We start from the raw sequence: 18,948 nt of genomic DNA on the forward strand, positions 1-18,948 counted from the left end.
GCTTGGAAAGAAAATACAAAATTAGGTGTGCGTACAGTGTCAGGATATTCCACATTAAACTGACCAATAGACAGTACAATTAAAGAATAAGTACTGGTTAACTATTCTAGAATATTTCTTAAAATTCAATATACTAATTTACATATTACTTCATATTAGTGGATATTGTGTATGGAACAACACTTCAAAGTAATTAGTCAAGGAGGTTTTCTTTTCCAGGATTAAAACATTGGTAGGCAGATGAGGTTTAGAATTTCTTTATTATGAAACCTGGGGCTTGTTTTCAACAACCATTCTACATTTGTACAGAGGGATGCATCAGTGTCGGAGTCTGAAAATGGGAGACTGAGTGCAGAGGAGTTTTCCTGCCTGAGCAAAACACCAAGGGTTGGTTGGTTGGGTGTTTTTTTACGAATACAAAAGCTTAGGAGCACTTCCAGTTGAGATGCAACGCACAGGACGCAGCCACCAAAGTCAAGAGAGCCACGGCGGCTTTGGACGTTTAGAAAAAGAGCCGAAATAACAACACATAAAAAAGGATGTCGAATCGGGCGCAACAAAAATGACATCCGACCGCTGCGTCTTTTAGTGAAAGTGCTCCAAAACAATGACAAAATAAGTCCCAACTGTTGTACAATCGCATTCATTTAAAATCCCCCAACGTAGTAAGCAGCCACAGAAAGAACACAGCAGTCAGTAGATCAGCACAAAACGTGTTTTTTTTTTGTTTTGTTTTTTCCCCCTCAGATTAAACTATTTGCTAGAAATGTTGCCAATTCAAATGGCCCGTTTGACTTTTTATAACCTCGGTAACGCAAGCGCCAATCAGATCAAACCACCACACACCAAGCCCAAAAATGACAAACCTCGCCTTTGATACTTCCAGCGCCTTCTGTCTTGATTTAAAATGCGCAGATGATGTCACAAAACAGTACTGGCAAACTAATGAAACAACATGGGGGGGAAGACAACCTGATTAAAAAAAAAAACCAAAAGAATATTAAAAAAAAAAAAAAAAAACTTACAGAATCCTGCGGCCATTTTTTTACAACCTAATTGAGAAATCAGAAGTGGTGAAAACTGCCAGTCTGCTTTGCAAACAATTGTCTCAAGGAGGACGAGGGTTCGCTCCACGTTGTGCCGCCACGCCACTACACTACCCGCCGCACTTCGAAAAATCTCTTCAGGTAGTAAATCTGTCCCAGCGTCATGGCCACCAGGACGAGAGCCTCGAAGAAGGACCACAGCACCACTCGGCTGTTCGTGTTGTCGTTGACTAGACGGGGGTGAAAGCAGAAAGACAAGTCTGTAAGTGACATGGTTTTTGTTCCATTTTTCATCAGACAACAATATTTGTACAATGTAACGTCACAGAGTGTGTTGTGTATTTTGTGCGCACTCACTGGCTCTGTGTATCCTCTCGCGGACCTCCATGTACTCCTGCTCGTGCTTGACGGCCGTCATGGCCACGGCCAGCTCGTTGATCATCTCCTCCAGCTTGTTTTGGTGCGCTACGGAACACGCACAAAGACACGTCACAACATGGCTCACCAACACGAAGCCGCGTTCCACATGCACGACACCGTTTTCCTCCACGAGTGGCCAGAGACAGGACGAGCGACAACCTGCGCAACCCGGAGCGCCATTAATGCTGGGGGATGGGGGTGTTCCGCGAGCAGTGCGACAGGTCAGACCACTCTAATTGCTCACACGCTGCAACGTGCGCTATTAGTGGCGTTTCACTTCAAACGACAGTTAGCTCCGGTTAGAGCGGTACTTTCCCAGCCTTGATCACTTAGCATGACACAATGTGCCGCGGCACAGCGGTTAGGAATCACTGGGTGAGCGACGACAGAGAAAGTCTACATTCTATCCGCCTACCATCCCAAGTGACGCCGCCGCCGCCTGGAGCAAAGGAGGGAGAAGACGGCGTCCAGAAGACGGCCAAACAAAAATAAACGCAATGAGTGAGAAGAAAAGAGCAGCATTGGGGCTTGCAAAAGCAAAAGCAAAACTGAGCTCCGTTACCTTCCGTCTCCATGTCCTGGCCTTTGGGCGCCTCGCCGATGTCGATGGTGAACATGACGATCTTGGGCGTCATGGTGGACATTTTGTTGCTGAAGCAGAACTTGTAGGTGCCGTCCATGTGCGCCGCCACCGAGTACTTGCCGCTCGACTCCCGGTCGCCCTTGTAGATCTGCTTGCCGTCCGGCCCGGTAATCTGGAAGCCGTGATTCCGTTCATGAGTCATTCCATATGCCATCCGACAATCGAACGCCATAGCGGCAGCACAGACATGGAATGCTGTAATACGCTGCTCAAGTTGATCTACCCGTGATCCCACAACTCGAGCTCAACAGGCATGACAGGTTGAGAAGTGTCGACATACAAATCAGCACCCTTGCACTTAAGGTGCACTTATACGGAGCTGCACCGAAACAATCCTTGACGTCTACTGGGGAGAAAAAAAAAAAGGCATCCTCATTGTATAAGCTTTTTTTTTTAAAAAATTCTTTTAATATTTTGTAGTGTGCCGCATGATTTTATAGCAATGTGGAAGGAAAGAAAAAAAAGTACCCAAAATTTGGAAACCTCCGAATATTTACTAAACAGCTTAACTCATCTATTTGAAAATGATGTTTATAAGCTATCAATAAATAAGATACATCCGGGTATGCCCATGATACTGCTTTGCATGTGTTGCTGAGGAACATATGGCGGGATGACGTCCACATTGGAGCCTAACAAATATACGGAAACGATCACCAACACGTACGCTCGAAAGAAAGAAAGAAAGAAAGAAAGAAAGAAAGAAAGAAAGAAAGAAAAACGCACACTTGGATAACATAACACGAACGAATGAATGCAATTTCCACTGCAATAGCATCAAGTGGCTAAACGATCGCTTGCATGTCGAAACCTTGGGCTACTGTATTTCCCTGCAAACAATGAATGACTTTGAAAATTGAGACGCTGCCTCTATAGCGAGGAATCGAAACATCATCATCATCATCATCATCATCGTCAAGTTTGACGAAAGCGAAGCCAAGTTAGTCGCACCGCCGCTAATGCTAACAGATCGCGGCTGACAGGACCTGGCAGGACAGCCAGGCCTTCGCCTCCTTTGCCGCAGATTAGCAATGGTTCAACGCCAACGTCTTGCCCCGGCGAGTGGCTCGCTCGTTTGGGCGTCTCACCTCCACGTCGATATCCAAGAAGCCGCCCTCGGCGACCTCGAACATGAGACCCATCTTGGTGCCGGAGTTGACTCGCTCATAGAAGCACTCGTCGGCCTGGGCGTCGATGCTAACGAAGTAGCCGGACGCCGTAGCGGATAGGACGGCCAGCAGGACAACCAGCTCCGACGCGGTGAACATTGTTGCTGGACTTCGGAAAAACAAAAACAACTCAGTTGAACTCAATTGTATCCGCGGTGCGCTGTCTTCCCTGCTGGGGTTCGATTTGGTGCGGCTGATTTGGAGCCGGAGTGGAAAAGCCCAAGTGGCAAACTGCGGCCGCCGTGTGATTGCCACGTACGGCTTAAACGGTGAGCGGCGAGGGTCAGATCAGAGAAAGCGCGATTCGTAAAGACGCACGGGTTTACCTTACGACCACATTACCGCACACTTTAAACGTGCTTCACAATGAAACTATCAAGGGGGGGGGGGGGGGGAATAAAAGCATCTACTGATTTGAATAAAGGTCAACACGAATAAATGCACTCGTGCCACTCCGTTTGACTAAACGTTTAAGCGTTACTGTACATGAGGATAGACGTGCACATCAAAAGATGAGTGATTTAATGAAACCGTGTGCGAAAAGCGCATTTATACTACTGTAATACATGATGAGTAAATCAACACCTGCAGCCATCACAGAAACACCAATAAATGCCATACCTCAAAGACACCATTTTCCCTCCGGAAAATAACAATAAAGTCAAAAAAATCATGTCAAGCTATTTCGTATTAAAGTATGTTATTTTTACTCATACACCTCATATTAGCAATTCTTTTTTTTTTCTTTTTTCTCATCTTGCACATTCTTTGGTCCGCTTGGAAAACATACAATTACTTTTTCTACGCATGCGCACAGACGGAACTTGCAAGGAGTCTTCCATTTTAACCTCCCGTTGCCCCGATGTGTCGAGAGCCGTTGTTTTAACGTAAAGGGGTGGTGCAACACAATTAAGCGGCCATGCCAGGTGTAGAAAGCAACGTACCCTTTAGTACGTCGCAGGTTCGGTGACGTCCAACCATCGACTTGTTCGCAAGTCTCCGAGACGGGCCTAAAAGCAGTTTTTACGCAGTACTTCCCCATACTTTTTCGTCGATGTCGTGATTTCGGCACACACATTGGCCGGGCACGAGCCGATGAACGTCTTTTCCCGGTAACTGGAGGGGAAAACGGTCGCGAAGGCTCGTCACCTCGCTGCTGGGAAGCTACTGCTAGCTGCCAAGTAGGGAAGGAAGTGAGCAGCGGAAAAAAATGACATCTCGAAGGTAACCGCTTCCCTGGAAAACACCGCCCGCCCGCCCGCCGCCGGCGTTAGCCTAGCTTTCGACATTTATTTTCACCGAGAGGTTTGGGGGGCAGCGCGTCGGCCAAAAACCTCCAAGTGGCCCCCGACGTTTTGGGTCTAATGTGAGCGACGTTTTGTGTGGGGCCCGGGGGCAGCTGCTCGCTCGCCCAACCGAGCCGCGAAACGTTCGACTCCACCGGTGACTACAAGTTGAGTATTCACCTCAAGCGTAACCCTAAGCCCTATTCACCCCCCACGTTGTAAATATCGATGGTACAAGGCTTCCTCCTCATTGCCGACGAGACGTTCTAGCGTTCGTTACGCTGTACTCCGAGGGAGGCTCATGATGTCAGTATTGTGTGGCAACGCTAACCACAGAGCAACTATGAGCCTTTATGTGCAAGAAGAAAAGCGCCCTTCAAGCAGGCGAGCTGCAAAACGAGCTGGGGTCAACACTGGTGTGTCATAATAGCCCAACTGTGAGGATGACAAGGTGGATGGAATGTGTCATGGAGAATCTTGTCCAATCACGGAACCTGACAGCTCTCAGTGCTGGGCCCTGAAGAGGGACATAAAAGCTGATCAGACTGTGTTTGTCTCAACAGGTGGTTCCACCCCAATATCACGGGCGTGGAGGCGGAGAACCTGCTGCTGACGCGCGGCGTGGACGGCAGCTTCTTGGCAAGACCCAGCAAGAGTAACCTCGGAGACTTCACCCTCTCAGTGCGGTGAGTGATCGATCGATCGATCGATCGGTCCGGTCCAAAATTGGGAAAGCATTTTCGGCATTTGCAAAAATGGCATTCCTAACCAAACGCGCAGACGGAATGGCGCCGTCACCCACATCAAGATTCAGAACACGGGCGACTACTACGACCTATACGGCGGCGAGAAGTTCGCCACGCTGGCCGAGCTGGTGCAATACTACATGGAGCACCACGGGCAGCTCAAGGAGAAGAACGGCGACGTCATCGAGCTCAAATACCCGCTCAACTGCGCCGACCCGACGTCGGAGAGGTGAGACCGACGCGCGACTGCCGGTCGGTACGCAAAGCGGGCCACTTCATCCGGTACCTACCCGCAGATGGTTCCACGGGCACCTGTCGGGCCGCGAGGCGGAAAAGCTCCTGACGGAGAAAGGCAAGAACGGCAGCTTCCTGGTGCGGGAGAGCCAGAGCCACCCTGGAGACTTTGTGCTGTCGGTGCGCACGGGCGACGACAAGACGGACGGCAGCGACAGCAAGCCCAAAGTCACGCACGTCATGATCCGATGCCAGGTCAGCCTCGATTCGAGAGCGGTAACTTCTCTCGGGGCCTTTGTACAAATATTAGAACGTTGCGCCCTTCTCCAGCACGACCTGAAGTACGACGTGGGCGGTGGCGAGAAGTTTGACTCCCTCACAGACCTGGTGGAGCACTACAAAAAGAACCCCATGGTGGAGACCCTCGGCACCGTGTTGCAGCTCAAGCAGGTAGCAGCGTTGCTGCTTAAAAAAAAAAGAAAAAAAGAAAAGGTGCTCCTGGAGGGGAGGCGTGCCTTTTTCTTAGCGCTTTTGTTATCGGTCCCCCTCCGCAGCCCCTCAACACCACTCGCATCAACGCGGCCGAAATCGAAAGTCGAGTACGGGAGCTGAGCAAGCTGGCGGAGGCCACGGACAAAGTCAAGCAAGGCTTTTGGGAGGAGTTTGAGGTGAGGCGAGGCGAGGCGAGGCGAGATGCGGCGCGGCGAGGCGAGATGCGGCGAGGCGAGGCGAAGCGCGGCGTGCGTTCAGTGAGCCTGCCGTGAATTCTGCCAGCGTCTGACCCGCTATTGGCTCCCGCGCAGACCTTACAGCAGCAGGAGTGCAAGCTGCTCTACAGCCGCAAGGAGGGCCAGAGGGCCGAGAACAAGAACAAGAACCGATACAAGAACATTCTGCCTTGTAAGCATCTCGGACGCCGTCGTCCGCCTCGTGGCCTTCACACCTGGCTTTTTCTCCCCAGTCGACCACACGCGAGTGGTCCTGACCGACGGGGACCCCGAGGAGCCGGGCTCCGACTACATCAACGCCAACATCATCGCGGTGGTATCCCCGAGCCCGGTAATCGTCGTCGTCGGCGCCGCCACCGCTGGCTCTGCGCGCCCGCTGACCTTTGTGGCCGTGCGGCGCTCAGCCCGTGCAGGACGGCAAGTGCAACAGCGCCAAGCTGAGGAAGTCGTACATCGCCACGCAGGGCTGCCTGCAGAACACCATCAGCGACTTCTGGAGGATGGTGTTCCAGGAGAACTCGCAAGTCATCGTCATGACCACCAAGGAGGTGGAGAGGGGCAAGGTGACGACGCAGAGCCGGGCCGGGCCGGGCCAGGCCAGGCCAGGCCCGGCCGTCCGTCCGTCCGTCCGTCCGTCCTTTCTTTCTTTTGCGTCTTATTAGTTTTGCTTGTCCACAGAGTAAATGCGTCAAGTACTGGCCTGACGTGTCAGCGCTGAAGGAATACGGCGCCATGCGCGTTCGCAACGTCCGAGAGACGTCAGCGCACGACTACATCCTCAGAGAACTCAAACTCTCCAAAGTGGGACAGGTCACTTTCCTTCCTCTTCAATATTTTCTCCTCTTTGGACCTTTCAAAGGGAAAGGCTGAATTTGTCTTTCTTTTCTTTTTTTTTCTCTCTCTCCTCCTTTGCCCCACAGGGCAACACGGAGCGCACGGTTTGGCAGTACCACTTCAAGGCCTGGCCCGATCACGGCGTCCCCGCCGACCCGGGCGGCGTTTTGGATTTTTTGGAAGAGGTCAACCTGAAGCAGGAGAGCATCGTGGACGCCGGGCCTATCGCCGTGCACTGCAGGTTTGGGTTTGGCAACGCGGCCCGGCCCGGCCCAGCCTGGCCCGTACGCGCACGCGACCTAGCTAACTTGCGCTACTCTCACGTCGGCAGCGCAGGGATCGGGCGGACGGGGACCTTCATCGTCATCGACATCCTCATCGACATCATCAGAGAAAAAGGTGCGTGTGGGTGCGTGCGTGCGTGCGCGCGCTGGCGCGGGCTTACGTTTGTCGGTGCGCTTGCACGTTCCAGGGGTGGATTGCGACATTGACGTTCCCAAGAGCATCCAGATGGTCCGTTCTCAGCGCTCCGGAATGGTCCAGACGGAAGCTCAGTACCGCTTCATCTACAGGGCCGTGCAGCACTACATTGAAACGCTCCAGAAGCGCATCGTGGAGGAGCAGGTGACGAGCCCGGCCGCCCGGCCGCCCGACCGCCCGCCCGCCCGCTTTTGTCTGCTCACCGGCGCCCTCACTTTGGCGTAACCGCAGCAGCAACAATGTGCTTGCCAGCCACACGCTCGATCATGAACCCTCACTTCAGCCGCATGCTAACAGCGCTACGTAGGAAAAAAAACAACAACAGAATGTTCTCCAGGCGCCCTTCGTCACCCTTTGTTGTTTGTTTGTGTTTCCCAGAAAAGTAAGATCAAAGGTCGCGAGTACACCAACATCAAGTATTCCCTGTCGGACCTAACGGGCGGCGAGCAGAGTCCGCTTCCTCCGTGCACGCCGCTGCCCACGCCCACCTGCACAGAGTAAGCACGACTTGTCGGTCACGCGCTCGCTCGCTCGCTCGCTCGGTGGGTCGGCGTTAACGGGCGTGTCCTCAGGATGCGCGAGGACAACTCCCGAGTGTACGAGAACGTCGGCTTGATGCAGCAGCAGAAAAGCTTCAGATGAGATCCGCCCACGTGAGTTACAGCGCTATTTGGCCAGAGGTGATGGGGCTGCAAAGTGAGCGACCCGCTTTTCCCGCAGGACCCCCTGACGCCCGAGCGGCTCAGCCCACGACGGGATATCGCCACCACAGTACAACAAAAACAAAGCGAGAGAGAGAGAGAGAGAGAGAGTGGGGGGAGAGCTTTTTGGGCCTCCAGCCCAAGCCCGAACGAACCACTGTGACGCACGCTCACGCCGGCCACCGAGCGACGCCAAATCCCCGCCTAGCAAACCCAAGTGTGGAGTCCAAGCCGAACCCCCGTTTTCTTCTCTCTCTTTTGAACTGTTTGTAGAGTTAGCAGACAAGGTTGTGCGCCGCACGTCAGACGTCCTGACCATTGGCTTACTATCGTATGCTTGACCTCGCCGCAACTGCCTTGAAGACAAAAGCCACCCGCGTCCTCTCACGTTCACGCCGCCGAATGTCCGTTCACGCCGCCTTTGCGAGCCTCGTCCTCATCCAGTCAGGAACGAGGCGCTTTTTCCTCCCCCTCTCTTTTCTCAAGCGCATCTTGTACACTGGTCACGGGATTTTGTGGCGATTGGAGCTTTGGAAGAAAAGTTGAGGATACTCGTTGTGAATTTTGCCATTGGGCTGCTCCTTAGAGAACCGCAAGCGGCGCAAAAAAAAGTACTGAAACATTTGAACATTTCAAAGTTTACAGAAGGTCCAAAAACGTTCACCTGCACTTTAGGCTCCTCCTGAACTTTCAGCCCAAAGCGCAACGTCAGCAATTTTTTTGTGACCCGCGTATGTTGTCTGTTTTGTTCCAACCACACGTGACTAAATAAATGCCTTGCGTTGCCTCCAGAGGTGACGAGAAGCCCGTTATGGCTGCCCATTAGCGTAGCCTAGCTTAGGCTCATTTAGCTTGAAATCCAGCCCAAGGCCCCCTTCCTTCTAGCCCACCAAGGAAGTTTGCAGTCGCTCCCGAAAGGCCACCAGAAGTTTCCCGGTTATCACGATGCCAGCAGTTGGCGTCAAAGCTCTACGTTTGTCTGAATGAAGCTCCTCAACCCAAATAGATCTTGGAAGCAGTAGGTCAGTGGAACTAACTGGAGCTCGCAGACACGCTGGACTCTTTCCAGTTTTTGGTGGCGCTACGCTAGGCTAACGGGGCGCTATCGCTCTTCTCGTCTGTCCTCATCCACTCATTTCAAACGTGGCCTGGAGATTTCCTCACTACGCCTTGGCGCCGGGCCGGGCCGGGCCGGGCTCCGTCCGCATCCGACTCGCGGACGTGCCTTCTGTGACTCTTTGATGGCGGGGGGGGGGGGGAAGAAAACTAAAGTCTATTTTTGAAGGTCTATATTGTACATGAACAGAATGTACGTCGAAACAATAGAACATATCGACTTGCCATATACACACACACGACCAACCAGAGTTTATTCTAAATATTTAAGAAAGCGACGACAAGAAAAATTGCAGTTAACCACGCTAACGTAAGAATAAACGGCCAGCTCATTCACTGCTGTGCTTTGGAGTTATTGATTTTATTTGTCCAATAAGTGGACCAAAGCAAATGACGTGCTTAAGATTTCAAAAGTCTTACTTGAGTTTCCAGGCAAAATTCTGTCGAGCCCCAAATGCAGGCCGCTTTAAATTGACACTTAACCCTTGGCTGAGTCCAAAATGCAGTGTTTTGTTTTCGTTGAACAAACTTTGTAAAGAACTTTTCATTTGTCTTTTTGCACTTTTCTCAGTCATATTGTCGTACGCTATAATAAATACAAAAGTTGACTCATCAAGTCACGTCTTTGTGTTCACAAAATGTCTTTGGTGGGTTGCTCCAAACCAAAATGAGAGGCTTTTTCCACGTCCTGTTAGTCTTTCATTTCAGGCACAATGCCTGCCTGAAAAGTTTTCATTTGGAAAATGGAGGGCGACCAATCAACGGTGTTTCCCCATGATTGACGAGAAGAGCCAGAGCAGATGTGAAGCACCAAACCTGATTGTGTGGCTAACCCACTTAGCACTGTGACAAGGCCGCCCGCAGCTAACAAACAATCTTGCCTGAAAGGGGCAATTCATTTGATGGAAATACTCACAGACACCATTTTTTTCCCCTTAGGTTTGTCTTTCAGTCCCTTTCGCCAGAGCAGGCCGGCAACTGGCCAGTAACTACCACGGCCGAAATGTGACGTGGTGCCTTGTGACGTGATGCCTTGTGACATGCCCGCAGTCCACGCACGCACGCAAGCACACATGCATGCGGGCACGTCATGAAGTTGGCATTTATGTGTCGTCAGGCTTCCCTCATCCATCACTTTTTACATCTGTGTTGGAAATCAATTCCCTGATAGGGGAGTTTTTTGCTCGCTGGACATTGTAGCGAGCAAACTCCTTTCACTATATATTATATAATATATGCCATGCATTCTTTTTTTCCCATCAAGACATCCTTTGTCTGTGTGTGTGTGTGTGTGTGTGTGTTCAGTGGCATTAGTGCAAAAATGGCTGCAGGTGAAGCGCTGAGAATAGCGAGCCCACGTCACGGCCCATGGCAGCTTCGTGGCCAGCCAATTGGATTTGCGTCGTGTCGCGCGCGCTTTGTGTTGACACAATGCAAGCATCTGCTCGGCCCGGCCCGGCCCGGCCCGGGGCTGCCACTCAAAAGTCTTTCCCAGTGCATGTCATTTACGCCATCCACATTTGCAAAAGATGCCAAAAAAGCATTGCTTGAATTCATATTTCATGATGTTGACTATATTTTTACCTATTTTTTTAAAAAAGCCTTTCAACATATTTGTTCTGTTTTATTTGACACTGTCACGTGGTTCGATAGGAATCGGGTGCAGATCCAAATTTGGATTCAAATGGCTTTTCCTTAAAGCCTAATATAGTTGCATACGTAGATCCTAAGCATCCATGCCACACTGTCAATCAAAAGTGAAGACTTTTATCGCAACAATGCGACAGGGCAGACAGGTTGTCGGGCCGAAGATGGCCGGGGGAGCTCGGCTGGGGGTCTGGGCCGTTGACGAGATGCGAGAGGACGTGTTAGCTCAAAGTGAGCCGGAGGAGGAGCAAGAGGAGACTGCGAGTAGGACGCAAAGAGGTGACGGCAGAGGCGGCGGCAGAGGCAGCGGCAGCAGCAACGGCAGCAGCGGCAGCAGCAGTCGGCCTCGCCTCGCCCTCGCCTCGCCTCGTTTCGCCTCGCAGCAGAAGTCGGCCTCGCTCGCCTCGCATTGCGCTGAATGAAAGCAACACTTTGGCAGGTGAGCGCTGCTTTCGTTGATTCATGTCCACCGTGCCGGATCAGAATTGGTCCTATAATTGGTCATTTCAAAAGATTGGCAATGAAATGGTTTATTTCATTGGCAATCATGTCATAGAAATACGTTTAAACAAACTGAATTGATCCAATTTGACTTTTGGATGTGGTTTTAACCAACCAATTCATGAATGGAATATAACAGAATTTTCTTCATCAAAATAAAGACATGAGGCAATTTCAAAAAGTCACGTGAAATAAGAAACTCTTCAAAACTTTAATGAAGTCATGGTAACTACATTCATTTTTCGATGAATAAAATAATATGAGCAAAAAAGACTTTGTACTAAATAATGAGTTATTTAAAATATGCTAACATTTTTGTTTGAAATGAATGCGCTAATTGGACACAAGGACACAACTTTAGCTTTATACCAATTTAGCACAAGGTGAAAAAAACAAGCATGTAACTTTTGGGGTTTATACTTGCAACTATGTGGCATTAATCATGTTAGAAAACATTCATTTTAAAGAAATGCCGCGATACAGTGGCTGTGTGTGTGCGTGTGCGCGTGCGCGTGCGCGTGTTTTGGCCTGCAGCTCTTATTCAGGCTTCTCTTGAAACTCAAATGTTTGCCCAGCCTTCCATCGGAGTCGCTTTAACCGTGCATGTTTGACAGTGAAGCTTCCTTAACGCGATGATGCTCAACGCCGCTTAAGCGAAGATGCCGGGCCGGGCCGGGCCGGGCCGGGCCGGGCCGGGCCGAGCCGAGCCGAGCCGAGCCGAAGCGAGCGACGTTCGCCGAGCCATTATGTCGGATGACGCCAGTTAAACAATGTCGCCCTTGATGCCGATGCATTCCGAGCAAGATCTTCCAAGTGGCTGTCAGCAAAGTCACCTACCTGCCCTCGGCCTTCTTCATTGCAAGTCATGAGCAGTAATCTGGCGCGCACGCTACATGGAAGAGGTCACGATGTGCGGGTGTAAATCACCACGTGATGACGACACGTCCTTGGCGTTGACGAGCTTACGGGGAGGGGGGCGGGGTCGACATTGCGACGACAAGTTTGACATGGTCCTCAACAAGTGAAAAGTAGCTTCATCACTGATCTCACATTCCTCTTCAAAGCCCTCCAGGAGCGTGCCTGCGTGCCTGCGTGCGTGCGCACACATGCATTTTTGCCAGTCACAATGGCACATTGCGCACCGGGAAAGCCCTGACATTTGCAGGCATGGGGGGAGAAGAGCAGGAGGAGGCGTGACAAAGATGAAGGTCAGCGGAACGTGAACCATGCAAGCGAGGAGCTGAATTTTTTCCCTACCATGATGATGATGATGATGATGATGAAGACGACAATGTCGATGGCGTCGATGATGATTGCGATCATGTCCATGGTGTCATTGTTGTGTCGTCATCTTCACTCTCATCATCATCATCATCATCATCATCATCATCATCATCATCATCATCATCATCACGGTTGCGCTCCTCGGAGAACAACGTCGATTCATCGCTGACATCCAATTAGCGGTGGCAAGGTGGTCCTGGATTTTAACGAGGCCGCTGTCAGGAGTTAACGAGCACGCCGGCGAATGTCGAAGGAGGACCAAGGAGAAACAAAGACATAAATGAGCTCGTCTTTCAAGAGGTGTCAAGGACATCCATCCGTCTTCTCATCTCTTTGCATTCTGTAATGTGAGCCAGTAAAGATCCACCTTCCCTCCAGTCCTGCAGGGGGCGACGATTGCCACACAAGCCGTATTGGCAAAGATTTCTCCCGCTAAAAATGCGGGCAAATGCCACCCTGACATGCACTGCCCCCTCCAAAATTGCACGGGCGGGCGCCAAAGCACTACTTTTGATGTGACCAGCGTCACGTGTGAGTGAGTGAGTGAGTGAGTGAGTGAGTGAGTGAGTGAGTGAGTGAGTGAGTGAGTGAGTGAGTGAGCGAGCGAGTGAGTGCGGTCAGATCCCGTTAGCGTCTGTTGTGACTCAAAGGCGCGAGACGCCATGGCCTTTTCTGTGAACTTTGCTTCCGAGGTCCGGCACGACGATGAACGGGTGTGGCGCCCCCCCGCCCCCTCCCCTCAAGCCCAGTGAAGACCTGACCGACGAGGAGAGGCAGATCATCAACGACGTGCTGGCCCGCGCCGCCAAGATGGACGCCATTGAGCAGCAACGCATCCGGTGAGAACATCAGCAGCAAATCAGCAGCAGCAGCAAGTGCACGTCATTTGGCCATCTGGCGTTCGTTTGTTTGTTCATTCATTCGTCTGTTCATCCACCATTAATTCATTCGTGTGTTCATGCATTCATTTATTCATGTGTTCATTCATTCATTCTATCAGTGCATCACTCATTCATCAACCGTGTGTGTGTGTGCGTGTGTGTGTGTGTCTGTGTGCCTGCGTGCGTGCGTGCGTGCTTCCGCCTGCGTCCACGTCACAGTCTCCTATCTGTCCGTCTGGAGGACGCTCGGAGGACAGCGTGCGGAGACGGACACTCGGCCTGTCTGCTTTGCGGCGCCGCTTTCGGGGCGGGCGGCGGCGGCGTCACGGCCGCCCTTTGCATCGGCTGCAGGAAAGTACGAGCGACATCCCGAAAATGAGAAACGACAGCAAAACAAATGGTCGTGGGTTCTGCCAAATTCAATCAATCGGCGGTGTTGCGATTCCAGTGACGCCCTTCTTGTTTGCAGCAAGTGTGCGGCGATTGCGCGCCACCGAGCGGCTCCACCTCATCGTGCTTGTGTTCCATCTGCAAACAACATCAAGAAGTGAGCCGGCCAGCCGGCAAGGGCGCAAGCCCCGCCCGCCCGCCCGCCGGTAGAACCCCATCTCCGTACGCCTCAATGGGCCTTGCGCTCCTTCCCTGCCCGCAGGTGCAGAAGCGTTCCGGAGCCTGGTTCTTTCAGGGCCGAGCCCCCCTCGTCCTTCCCGGCCCGCTGCCGCTTGCATGCCCGGCGCCCGCCAACCCGGCCACGGCGGTGGAGTCGCTGCCGCCGCCGCCGCCGCCTCTTTGGCCCAATAGGCTGTTAGCTGGTGGAAACGGTATGCAGTTGTTCTTGCAGGAAAAAAAAATGGAAAAACAGTTTGACAAAAATGGTTTGGAGTTGTAATATCACCATTCACCGCTAGATGGCAAACTCGCCTTAGTGCATCGTGCGGCCAGCGTGTCGGGCCAAGGGCAAATCAGCACGGGCGCGCCGCCGCCCGCCACTCAGGAGGAAAAGGGAGTCACGGCAACTCCGAGCGGAGGGGAGCCTCCGCTTTGCGGCCGCCCCCCAGCCCATGCAACGTCGCAGGAGGACCAAGATGACGACGACGACGACTCGGACGATGCGAGTGAGTTCCGGCGTTTTGCAGCTCTGCTTTGGGTTTCCGGCTCTCATGCGCCTTTTGGTTCTTTTTCGTATGAAAGCCACGCTGGGATGTTTGGAATTCAGTCTGCTCTACGAGCAAGAGCGCCACCAACTGCAATGTTGCATCATCAAGGCCAAAGTAGGAGCAAGTCTCCACGTTTGACTGCTTTTGTGTGTATTTATTTCCCCCAATGATTTGATTCCTTGCGTCAGGGCTTAAAGCCAATGGACTCCAACGGCCTGTCGGACCCATACGTCAAGCTGCACCTGCTGCCGGGTGCCAGTAAGGTACCTAGCTACGCGCCCTTCGCCTGCATATATGGACGCTAGCTGCTATGCTAGCCAGGAGCCATTCACTTTTGCCGTGTCTTGTACGGACTGCGCCGACCGACCGACCGACCGACCGACCGGCCGCTGCAGTCCAACAAGCTCCGCACCAAGACACTCAAGAACACTCTGAATCCGACATGGAACGAGACTCTGGTCTACCACGGCATCACCGTTGACGAGATGACCCGAAAAACCTTACGGTGCTGTTTTTTATTTCATCTTGAAGGCAGGCGGCATACGGCATAGCTGCGGTTGGTTACAGTCGCATTGCCGTCGGTCCTTCAGGCTGTCGGTGAACGACGAGGACAAGTTCGGACACAACGAGTTCATCGGGGAGACGCGAGTGGCGCTCAAGAAACTCGCCTTCGACCAGAAGAAGAAATTCAACGTGTGCTTGGAGAGAGTCGTGCCGGTAAGATGACGGCGGAGGGGCGCAGTGCCCCGGCGCAACCAGCAGAGGATGCTGTTTCTTTGAAAAGCCGACCATCTCATTTTGACCGGCAGGTGAAAAAAGTCGTCGGAGGTCAGTCGCGAGGAATGGCGTTCTACGAGGATGACGTAAGAAAGAGCCGATTGTAAAAGTGTGTCGCGACGCACAACGGAGGACGGACGGACGGACGGACGGACAGACGGGTGCGCGTGCGTGCGTGTGTGCGTGCAGGTGGACGAGGGCGGGGAGCGCGAGGAGCGAGGTCGCGTCCTGGTGTCGCTGAGGTACGACAGCAAGCAGTGCCGCCTGATTGTGGGCGTGGTCCGATGCGCCCACCTCGCCGCGATGGACGCCAACGGCTACTCGGACCCCTTTGTCAAAGTGTACGACGAACAACGGCCTGTCGCACGCACGCACGCACGCACCTATTTTGCGGGAGCAGTTTCTTCACACTCTCACTTCTTGCATCCATCCATTCAGGTGTCTGAGGCCGGACATGGGGAAGAAAGGCAAGAACAAAACGCAGATCAAAAAGAAAACGCTCAACCCAGAGTTCCACGAGGTCAGTCACGAGTGAACGAATCAATGAGTTAGCGAACGAACCTAAGCGCGGAGCGAACGACATCATCGCGATGATGTTTCCAGGAGTTCAGTTATGAAATCCAGCACGGCGAGCTGGCCAAGAAAACTTTGGACATTTCCGTGTGGGATTACGACATGGGCAAATCCAACGACTTCATCGGTGAGCTCGTGCGTTAGTCTACGTGTGTCGAAGCTAAGCCTAGCTAACGGGCTATCGTGCGTGCAGGCGGCTGCCAGCTGGGCATCCAGGCTCAAGGCGAGTGCCTGAAGCACTGGTACGAATGTCTGAAGAACAAAGACAAGAAGATTGAACGCTGGCATCTTCTGCTCGACGACAACAGCGGCGGACGTTTTGACGACTGACTTCATTGGACCGACCTGCTTCGGATCGGATGGATGGATGGATGGATGGATGGATGGATGGATGGATGGACGGACGGACGGACGGACGGACGGACGGACGGACGGATGGATGCACGTTGTCTTGTGATGGATGGATTTACGTTGTCTTGTGATGGACGGATGGATGGATGCACGTTGTCCTGTGATGGATGGATTTAGGTTGTCTTGTGATGGGTGGATGGACGGACGGATGGATGGATGCAGGTTGTCTTGTGATGAATAAACAACCATCATGCACCCTAAAATGAGAGGAATTGAAGCATACCAAAGCCATAGGTCCAAAGGTCTTGCCTTCACTAACAAATTTCGAACAAAATATGACAAAGCACTGCACTGCACTGCTGAGTGAGCAACCATAAAATGTTTGCGCTTGCGTGCTGTCAATACTTCTTCAGGGTGACGGCGCTACCTGCTGGACAGAAAGTACGTCCATGCATAAAGAACTAAGAAGTAGGAAACGGTGTCTTACCCAATTCAATGTTCAAAAGAAACACCAGGAAATGTCAATAAAAACAGTACACACAAATACATAATGAGAAAACGCCGTCAAACCAAAGAGGTCACTTCAAATTTTGCACGACTACTATGTATACCATCTCATCGCTCCGAAGTAACTCTTTCTTTTGAATGTGAGCGCAATTGTACTTCTCATTGCAGTCAACAACGATCAAGCCTTGGTAGACAGAAATGTTTCAATTACGGGACTGAGCCCAAATACGCACTTATTTTCCTCTTCCGCGACATGCTTCAATTTAAACTTACTATAATTCATTGTTTTTTTTTTGTATCTTTGTGTATGTGTTTTATTCACATGATGCAATGCCCGATAGCCTAGGCAGTAATAGCACACCACCAAGTACCGAAAACGCTGTGAAGGGCTAAGTAGGAAGCACACGCACGTGCACGCATTGAATGCATTTTTATTTGTTGCTGAAGCAGAAGAAAAGAGAAAGAAATGCAGCGCCACGGAGCAAAACAAATTCAAGCGCCACATCAAAGAAATCGGTACGCATTGCTTATTCCTATTCTAATCGATTTCAAACTCTTATTTTTATTTCAACTTGAAGCATGCAAAGTTGTCTGCTTTATTCGGGTGGCGGCAGCGGCGGCGGCGGCGGCGGGCCCCCCGAGCTGGCGTCGGTCTCCCGGCCGGGGACGGACGGACGGACCTGCGTGCACAGACAAAAAGAACCACGCTCCGTCAGCGAGGAGCAGGCGAGCAGGTGCGCCGAGCCCACCTGGCGGCCGAAGATCTAGTAGCACAGGAGGCCAAGCAGCACGCTCAGCGTCAGCAGCAAGAAGGACGGCGCCACGGCACCGCTGCCATCTTGGGGAAAAGAAACATGGTCAGCTGGAGGCCAGGCCAGGCCAGGCCAGGCCAGGCCAGGCCAGGCCAGGCCAGGCCAGGCCAGGCCAGGCCAGGCCAGGCCAGGCCAGGCCAGGCCAGGCCAGGCCAGGCCAGGCCAGGCCGCGCCGCCACTCCTCCCTCCCTCCCTCCCTCCCTCCCTGACTGAGCGACTCACTAAACTCCAAGTCGTAGCCGGCGGACTGGTCCTTGCCGGCCTCGCACACGTACGTGCCCGCGTCCGTGGCCTTGAGGGCCGCAAAGTCGACGGTGGCGGCGGTTTTGCCCATCATGTTTTTGCCGTCCTTGAGCCAGGTGAAGACGGTGACGTCAGTGATGACGGTGCCGTTCTGGGTGACCACGCACTCCAGGCTCCATTTGGTGCCCATCTTGGCTAGGCCGCTGCTGGCTTTGACCTCAACCTGGCGGCCAGGCTTCAAGGTGGGGGACCTTGGGGCAGACACCTTGGTCTTCGGTTTGTCGGTCGCTGGCCGGGCACGGCGCAGCACAGCGTTCCAGTTAGGGTTAGGCAGCAGCGCAAGAGTGCTCGGCGACATGCAACCTACCGGGAAGAGCAAGGGTGATGGTCCTCGCAGCGGCGGCTTGAGCGTTCTCTTTGGCCACGTACTCCCCGATGTTGACCGGAGCCAAGCCGAGGATGTCCAAGTTGCCCCCTGTTGTTGTTTTCTCTTCGCTTTTAAAGTACCATTTGTGGGCAGCGTCGCCAGCCTTCAATCGGACAAGAGTGGTGTGAGTTCATCAGAGCGACAGCCTGGGGGAAGAAGCTGTCTCTGTGTCTGCTGGTTTTAGTGTACAGAGCTCTATAACGGCGTCCGGAGGGGACTAGTTCAAACAGGCTGCAACCTGGGTGCGAAGGGTCTGTTGAGATGTTACTTGCACGTTTCCTGGTCCTGGACAGGTACAAGTCTTGGATAGATGGGAGGTTGATTCCAATTATCTTTTCTGCAGTCCTTATTGTCCGTTATCCAATTCATTGTGAAACTAAAGGAT

At 52.4% G+C, this 18,948-nt stretch overlaps 3 protein-coding genes across 6 annotated transcripts; 2 read left to right on the top strand and 1 right to left on the bottom strand.

Moving 5' to 3' along the window:
• Positions 1-241: 241 nt before the first annotated feature.
• tmed2 (transmembrane p24 trafficking protein 2) lies at positions 242-3,560 on the bottom strand. Of its 2 annotated transcripts, XM_049737618.2 has the most exons (5): positions 3,198-3,560; positions 2,029-2,221; positions 1,882-1,905; positions 1,404-1,511; positions 242-1,276 (listed from the first exon to the last, which is right to left on the bottom strand). In XM_049737618.2, exons 1-5 carry the CDS (start codon positions 3,375-3,377, stop codon positions 1,152-1,154), a joined length of 630 nt encoding a protein of 209 aa, XP_049593575.1. In that variant the 5' UTR covers positions 3,378-3,560; the 3' UTR covers positions 242-1,151. The 2 variants fall into 2 exon arrangements, with proteins under 2 accessions (XP_049593575.1, XP_049593576.1); XM_049737619.2 differs by lacking the exon at positions 1,882-1,905 and having other exon boundaries at positions 3,198-3,558.
• A 626-nt stretch (positions 3,561-4,186) lies between these two features.
• On the top strand, positions 4,187-10,019 carry ptpn11a (protein tyrosine phosphatase non-receptor type 11a). Of its 2 annotated transcripts, none has more exons than XM_049737551.2 (16): positions 4,187-4,502; positions 5,128-5,250; positions 5,345-5,539; positions 5,607-5,799; positions 5,875-5,994; positions 6,099-6,212; positions 6,348-6,444; positions 6,506-6,603; positions 6,677-6,835; positions 6,951-7,073; positions 7,193-7,347; positions 7,438-7,505; positions 7,579-7,730; positions 7,965-8,083; positions 8,159-8,239; positions 8,307-10,019. In XM_049737551.2, the coding sequence occupies exons 1-15, from the start codon at positions 4,489-4,491 to the stop codon at positions 8,226-8,228; spliced, it is 1,800 nt and encodes a 599-aa protein (XP_049593508.1). In that variant the 5' UTR covers positions 4,187-4,488; the 3' UTR covers positions 8,229-8,239; positions 8,307-10,019. The 2 variants fall into 2 exon arrangements, with proteins under 2 accessions (XP_049593508.1, XP_049593506.1); XM_049737549.2 differs by having other exon boundaries at positions 4,191-4,502; positions 6,951-7,082.
• Positions 10,020-10,162: 143 nt separating this feature from the next.
• Positions 10,163-17,368, top strand: rph3aa (rabphilin 3A homolog (mouse), a). 2 transcript variants are annotated; one of them, XR_011087954.1, is made up of 15 exons: positions 10,163-13,674; positions 13,936-14,071; positions 14,186-14,263; positions 14,369-14,537; positions 14,625-14,831; positions 14,908-14,987; positions 15,062-15,136; positions 15,269-15,378; positions 15,464-15,590; positions 15,683-15,736; positions 15,840-15,991; positions 16,089-16,170; positions 16,254-16,350; positions 16,417-16,693; positions 16,752-17,368. XR_011087954.1 is itself a non-coding variant. In XM_068652716.1 (15 exons), exons 2-15 carry the CDS (start codon positions 13,541-13,543, stop codon positions 16,551-16,553), a joined length of 1,638 nt encoding a protein of 545 aa, XP_068508817.1. In that variant the 5' UTR covers positions 10,163-11,489; positions 13,528-13,540; the 3' UTR covers positions 16,554-17,368. The 2 variants fall into 2 exon arrangements, 1 of the variants encoding a protein (XP_068508817.1); XM_068652716.1 differs by having other exon boundaries at positions 10,163-11,489; positions 13,528-13,674; positions 16,417-17,368.
• Positions 17,369-18,948: the final 1,580 nt, after the last annotated feature.

Source organism: Syngnathus scovelli, chromosome 13 (assembly GCF_024217435.2).
Source record: "Syngnathus scovelli strain Florida chromosome 13, RoL_Ssco_1.2, whole genome shotgun sequence".
NCBI lineage: Eukaryota > Metazoa > Chordata > Actinopteri > Syngnathiformes > Syngnathidae > Syngnathus > Syngnathus scovelli.